The sequence below is a fragment of the Pseudochaenichthys georgianus genome, chromosome 5 (genome assembly GCF_902827115.2).
Source record: "Pseudochaenichthys georgianus chromosome 5, fPseGeo1.2, whole genome shotgun sequence".
Taxonomy (NCBI): domain Eukaryota; kingdom Metazoa; phylum Chordata; class Actinopteri; order Perciformes; family Channichthyidae; genus Pseudochaenichthys; species Pseudochaenichthys georgianus.
Genome location: NC_047507.1, coordinates 17977496 through 17985007, shown reverse-complemented (window position 1 = coordinate 17985007; position 7512 = coordinate 17977496). Strand labels below are relative to the sequence as shown.

The 7512-nt window shown below is 40.2% G+C and overlaps 1 protein-coding gene across 1 annotated transcript; it reads right to left on the bottom strand.

The window, feature by feature from the left end:
• Nucleotides 1–176: 176 nt before the first annotated feature.
• ptgis (prostaglandin I2 (prostacyclin) synthase) lies at nucleotides 177–6734 on the bottom strand. Its single transcript, XM_034082205.2, has 10 exons — nucleotides 6588–6734; nucleotides 6060–6183; nucleotides 5443–5618; nucleotides 5188–5334; nucleotides 4979–5091; nucleotides 4686–4867; nucleotides 2150–2312; nucleotides 1651–1832; nucleotides 1053–1201; nucleotides 177–468 (listed from the first exon to the last, which is right to left on the bottom strand). The coding sequence occupies exons 1-10, from the start codon at nucleotides 6656–6658 to the stop codon at nucleotides 309–311; spliced, it is 1467 nt and encodes a 488-aa protein (XP_033938096.1). The 5' UTR covers nucleotides 6659–6734; the 3' UTR covers nucleotides 177–308.
• Nucleotides 6735–7512: the final 778 nt, after the last annotated feature.

The following is a 7512-nucleotide window of genomic DNA, read 5'->3' as shown; positions in this document are numbered from 1 at the left end:
TCTCCTATACTTCACTTACCCTTCAGGTCTACTTCCAGATAGTGAGCTGGACGGTTTTCAATTTCTGTAAATGGTCTAAGCATCCGAATGAAATAAAACAACAAGCTAAACATAGGTTTGAATGAAGCATAGAGTGTATGGAAGAATAAATGAAAATTAAAAGTATGTCAGGTTTACTTTTTATTGAAAATATTAATAACAATCAATTTAAAATATGCAGTCAGTGAATAACACGCTGAATAAATAGTGCTACATTACGCATAATCAAAAGCTCAATACAGTTATTTACAATTAATCAAATTATCAAGTCAAATTTCATTTTGTGTGTTCTTTAGTCGGTGCCGGACCTGCAGGTCTCCGTCCGGCTGCAGCATCCCGAAGCCGTAGCGGCTCGTATTGACTGGTGGCAGTTTGTCCTCTGGGTCACACATCTCCAGATCCAGATGGGTCAAGAGCAAGATGACAAACCTAGAAAAAACAGGCAACAGCAGTTTAGAACAAGTGTTAAACCATCCACTGGTAGACAGGATTGTTAGACAAAATGAATGTTAGTTTTTCAACATTTAGTGCATTTATTATGTGAAAATCAATTCAAGAAATTAACAGCAAACAGCCTCAAAATTACCTATTTCTGAAATATTCCCAGTTTACACACCAACTAACCCATTCCCTTTTGTGATTGTTGAGGATGACCAGTAGTAAACGTAATGGTATGATTAACCCTTAACCAACTGGATATGATGTCTGACAGACACATACAGTATACTGTCCCGACTGACTGCTAATTATCCTTAGCTGTTTTCATATAGTTCATTGCAAAGTATAAGCAATTACCATACAGATAGTTGCTAATGATCGAGGTCATGAAAGCAGGATGTACATGGTAATAAGGGAGAATGTTATGTAGAGATGGATTTTGCCCATCTGGTAATTGGGGTAAAATTGCAGGAAATGCTTTGATCAGGGATGTATCATTCTTTTAAACTTAAGTTACACCATGGACAAAATGAAATTGAAAAAGAAAAAAAAAGGCGTAGGATTTTTACACTCACTGTTTAATGGCCGTCACAGCAAACTCTTTCCCAACGCAGATGTTGCTCCCTGCACCCCAGGGCATGGTGTAGTACTTCAGCCTTTTTCCGTCTTTGTAGAATGTATCCTTCATTTTCCTATCAGTTAAGAAGCGATCGTACTTGAAAATCTGTTTAGACGAGACAAGAAAAAAACATAAAGGCATAAGATGTGTGCATTCTACTATCGTGCACATTGACCGTATATATCCTGCTCTGTATCTTTTGTTACAAATGGTATTTAATTATCACCTAACCGTTCAAGATAAATCATGTGAGGAACATTGGGAATTGATCTCTCTCTCTCTTGCTAGTCAACTCCTACTTGTTTCATTTGTAGGCATTTAGCAGCTAATCCCAAAGGATGTATTCTGTCTGCTTAATCCTGCCTCATCAAGAGTGCTTTGTGAAGTACAATATGGTTTTAAAATACACAATGAAGGTAAACAGCTATATGTATCATGATTCATGACTGTTAAGGCTCCTTATCGAACAAAGTGTTACATCTCATGCACTTATCACAAGAACAGTTTTACATGTTGATGTTGTTAATGCCCTGGTCTCTCTCACACAAAATCACCTGTGGTTCTTGGTGTATCTGCGGGTCCATTTGAGGGCTGAGGAAGGGGAACAGACACACGATGTCCCCCCGTCTGAGGTGGTACTCCTGTCCGTTGGCCATCTGCAGGACTTTGCCATGCACTACCTCTCTGCGGATCATCACCGCAGCCGTGAGTCGCAGGGTCTCGCTCAGAACGCTATCTGTAGAACGGAGAGGACAGCCGAGGGGATGGTGTCAGAGGGGTGTCAGCGAGAGTTATATCAGCGAAGCCCTCGGGCTTAATTTAGAGAGGCACAAACATTTCCCCCGACATAAATATATATGGAAATCATTATTTAATTGAATCCCACATCAAACTTTAATTGTCACTGTGTCATTGTGAATGTTTCAGACTGATGCACTTATCTTCTTGTTCCTGACAACAACAATTTAAATAGGCCTTTGTTTGAACCTCAGTGGACTGGCTCGACCCCAAGTTAAAGGAAGTGAAAAGGAGCAGCTAGCAGGGGTTACGTACCGAGCACAGGTGTGCTGTGTGCTTCCAGCGGGTTGATGGGGGGGCGCTGCAGGGAAGTGTCCTGCAGAGCAAGGCCTCTGATCTCTGATTTAACTGCCTCCATGGCCTCAGGGTGAGTGAGCAGGAAGCCAAGGAGCCAAAAGGCAGCAGGTCCAGCATTGCACTGAAAAGGAAAAAACAACTTAGCACTAATTCAGTCCTTTATATATAAGTTTCTAGTTTAAAAAACTGTGCAAAAGTCGACTTTTGTATATTTAAACTAGCAATGCAGATATACTTCTGATTGATACTGATTATTTAGTTTTGGGAAGATAATGTTCTGCTGAGCTTTCTGTAATGCTGCTGTCTGAATATGACTGATATGAGAAAGTCCCTGAATCAGTTGGCAGTTTGTAGACACTGCTGTCGGCCTCTCGGGAGGAGACACCTGAGCCTGTCAGACAGTAATTGCTATGGGTTAAGGGAGCTGTTCTTTCCACCCCTGCATGTCTCATTTCAGCTCTCCATTGACAGCCAGGGCAAACACCCAAAAGTGACCAAATATGAATCACAGTGACTTTCCAACTTCTTAAATCTTCAGATCAGCAGAACTGATGCCACAGATAATGACATGAACACGGTTACCAGGACCCAAAGGGGTATTTTTAAGGGAATAAATTGGCTTTTGGGAAAAATACTTTGAGTGTTAGATAAGAAGTTTCATGACACTTGCATAACGTTAGGCTTACGATGTTACTGTAGATGTTTTTAAGAATCACTTTTTGAATAGAACAAATGAGATGTCCAGGGAGGGAGGCTGTGGCGTAGTGGGTTAGTGCGTTGGTGTTCAAATCAGGGGAGCACAGGTTCAAACCCCACTGCAGTCAGGATGTTGTTGTGTCCCTGGGCAAGACACTTCACCCCAAATTGTTCCTGTAGGGATTGCCCACAGTATTGAGTATGTAAGTTGCTTTGGATAAAAGCGTCTAACAAGTAACATCTAATGTAATGTCAGTGAGCAATCTTTAAGGGTGCTTGTTGGCCATTTTTGTTATCGTCAGAGAGTCAGGCTAGCCATTTCCCACTATTTATGCTAAGCTAACTAGCAGCTGTCTCAAGCTACATGTTTAGTGTATACTCATGAGAGTGGTTTCATTGTTCACACATTGCAACTCTGGAAATGTGCATATTTTCCAAGAATGTCAAATATGAGTACTTTAGGGTATAACTACTGGGAAATGCACTAATATGGCCAGTGATTTGCTTTATTTTCCAAAAAACAACTTTCTAATTATAATCAAGACTTATTTGTGTACTAAAAATACATCTCTGCGATTCAGAGTGTAACAAAAACAAGGTCCTTATCTCTCCTAAAAAGGAAAACAACCAATAACTCAATTTCAGTCGATGCTGTATATGTTTCAATCAATAACATTGATTGTTTCTAAATAAAACATCATATATTAGCTTCTGCAGCACTCATGAGGAGGTGGTAGGTGGCTCGAGTGAAATCCTAGCACTCTGAACTACCTCAGTCTGCCTGTCACACATAAGCCACATTGACTCTGGCAGGTCCCACTGGACTGCCAGCTAATGCCTCTATTCTCTGCAGCCGTGCTCCAGTTTCCATCCAGACTGAGACTGTGTGCTCCAATATCCCAGCAGACACGAAGAAGCACAAGCAAACAGTCTGGAGGAATAGAAGTCTTTCCCAAACCAGCAGAGCCTCTTGAAGAGCCTGAGGCGGGTCGCCTGGTAGAAAAGGATCCTCTGTGTTACTGGGTGGCTGCCTGGTGCTCCAGTGAGACTGGCAGGTAGACAGAGGTCTGAAGATATTACAGCGAACATGTAGCATAGCATACATAAGGACATTCAAACAGCTCACTGTCTCCCCCACCTGGAAACACTGAGCAATGACACCCTTTGTTCTGAACTTGTCTGAACTGGTGAGGTTGAAGAAGCACAAATTCTTTTTTCACACCTGTTCAAATAGTGTTAATAATGGAGACTTTGTCCACACTGAGCCCAAGAAGATGGATTTGTGTGTGAGGTGTTAAGTCTTGCACAAGACTAGCTAAGTATCCAAGACAGTTTTATTAAACAACCTTCTTCATACACAAAGGTTAAATAAACAACTTCAATACAGCTGCAGTGTGAGCAGCAGAACCCCTGGTTGTAAGCACAAATTCTGCGTGCGAGTGCATGTCACTCTGTAGCTTCAGTGTGAAATGGGAAAAAGAGGAAGCTAATTGGGTTGACTCATGCAGTTCTCTTATGTAATTACTAAACCTCAAACAAGATCATGGAAACAGATTTTCATGACCCTAACTGAAAAAAACCCCATTGTGTGATACAGGTTGAGGCAGGTTGCTCTGAGTAACCGGCAGAGAGGAATCTATGGCCTTCACTACTGCATTGTTGGCAGTCAGAACACCTGAGTGAAATTCAAGCATGGTGGAACGTTTTATGTTTTGGAAACATTGTGTGATCTTGTTTGTGTTTGAGATTGTTGTGTGTGTGATGAGGCGAGACAGACCGACAATAAAGCCGCTCTCACCTGTGTGGTCCACAGCTGCAAGAGTAACGCTTTTTTCTGCATTTCTGCATCTATTCCCTCCTTCTGCAGGAAGTGATGGTAGCTCTGCTGCCAGGAGTTTGACTCTGAGTTACCCCTCAGACATTCGGGGGTCAGCAGCTCCCACAGTCGCTCCCGGGATAGCTTGGCGGTTTTGCTTTCATCTGTTGAAGAAGGGACATTCATTCATTCATACCCTCTGAGCTTTATAGGCATGCAGTCTGATAATACATCTGTAAGATAACTTTACTTTCATTCACTATAGTGCCGCTTACCTCGTCTGAGTGAGCAGTAAGCCAGTTTGGCGAGAAGATCGTCAAACTTGCGGAACTCATTATACACTTCAGTAGCGTTGTCTCTCTTCTCAAACAATGTCAGGTATCCCGCCCTGGTGAGCACAATAAAAGTGACACAAATATTCCTGGTATTATAAACACTGAGATTTGATTGATAGTATGTACTGTGTTGAAATGCTGTGAGTTACCTGAAGAGTAGGCTGTAACAAAGGTTAAAGAGTCCGTCCTGTCTCCACTCTGAAGGACTGCAGCCGCTCGGATCGCTCAGCAGCAGCTTCTGGAGGTTAGAGGTCATCGAACCGCAGAGTTTGGAAAGATTGAGACCTTGAAAATGCCTAAGAAAAAATAATTGATTGTGAGATTTGCTCATTTAAAGCAGATGTAAGTGTTATTGTTCAGTGAGTTCTAAACGCTATGTGTAAAAGCATGGGTAATTAGCCTACTGTTCCATCCATTGCCTCTCCACTGAAGGTTTGATACTCGGCAGCTGCAGACTGAAGATCCTTTTAATGACGTGGTTTCTGCTGCGGGTGAAGTCCAAGCAGACTGTGTCGTTCATTACGCCATCGAAAGAGTTTGGATCCAACAGCACCGTCACGTATTTGCCAGCAACACGGACCTGGGACGACATCACTTTATTTAATTTTCTTTGTACCAAAAGTTATTGCTTTCAAATGCATTATTTTTCAACAACTCTGGTCAGTTTTTTACTAAAAGGCTTTAGTGAAATATTATGAATTGCCAGGAAAGTTTAATTGTGTTTATGTTCTTATTATGATGGCACATCTACATCTGCTATCACAACACATGCATAATGGTGTCTTGTTCAAATGAACAACTTGTTGCTGCTGTGTGGAAACCTGATTTTCATATCATAAATGTGATCAGTTGACAGACTTGTTGCTCCTGTATGCAAAAGCATATTCAAACTATTTCCTTTTCCTTTATTCAAGTTTGCATTGCAAAATTCATCAATGTCAAAACCACTTATCATTACTTTAAACAGTGCCATAATCAATAAGCTGTACATGACCGTTAAACCGTCTGAATCTGAACTTACTGTGAAGATATCCCCATATCTGTCTTTCATCCGGGACAAAAACGTTGCAGCATCTTTTCCAAACTCAAGAGCATGGCCCAACCACGGAAGGAAACCTTTGTCCAGAGGGGGCTCATTTTTCTGTCTGTCCAAATAAAGAAACTTTTTCAAACCACAACAGTTCATCTCCAGTTATTCATTTTAACCAACAGGTTTGCAGTTAATAGTTAGTAGTGCGATTTCATTCAGCTTTTTATCACGTGGTAAAAAAAAGCTCTGCAGCACGTTATAAGCCATAATTATCATTATTGTTCAGACATCTATCATTCAGTGAATTAAAAGGCATTCCTATGTACATATTGACTAATATCTATGATTCATATTAAATGTACTAAACATTAGAAAATAACACATTTTTTATAAATTACAGTATATTTACAAAATATGATTTTTGAGACCTTTAGACTCAACGTATTCCAATCCCTGAACAGCCCCTTTTGATAAGAATATCATATCTATAAAAAGCAACATATTATTGAATGGCTTTACCTTGTGCGAGTGGAGTAAAGGAGCACTAGTATGAGCAGTCCATTAAGTAGGAAGAATATTGTCCATAACATGATTCTGTAAAGTTGGATACTTGTCCAGTCCTGCAGATTTATTCCATCGTTGCTGGCAACTCACTTATGTGTTTGAGCCGGGGCTCAACTGTACCTACCACTTGATAAGAGGCGTGGAAAGGTGTGGCTTGTGACACGAAGAGTTACACAACACTTACATCCTGAGTAAGAAACTGAAACTGAAATTCATCAAAATGCCATAGTTTTTTGTTTCAGTTCCTACCATTTAACAGCATTCACCGGCTAATTCAAACATATCCAGGAATCTCTGCAACATAAAATACAGAGCATGGAAAAGCCCAGTGACAGAACATTTCTAAGCAGTGACATCATTGTGGTTAAGGGACTTATTTGATTTCGTAAAGACACATAGGCACACATATTTCCCAAAGTGTGTCATAGAATGAGTTCACAGAGTTTGCTTATATAAAGTCCTATAATCCTACAATTCCTATGGTCATGCTCACACACTGAAACTGATGATTAATGTTTCTAATCAAAGATAATAGCGGTTTGGTTCAGGTGATACTGGGGCTCTGTCTTACTCAATGAATGGAAAGTGTAATGCACATTTTCCTCACCTTAAAAGGCATACATTACAACTCTTGATACATATGGTCATGCTCATAATCCTATTTATTTTTAAACGTTTTCACATCTCAAAACTAATGTCCAAATGCCCAACATTTCCCGCAATGACGTCATGTTTACTTTATATGTGTTTTGATCTGTTTTAAATATATATTTTTGGTTTATATCTAGCTTTTTTGTATAATCCTGCTTTCATTTGTATCTTTTTATTTAGTTTGGTTTGTGTCATTTTTTTTGTTTTATATAATTGTGTCTTGTGCTTT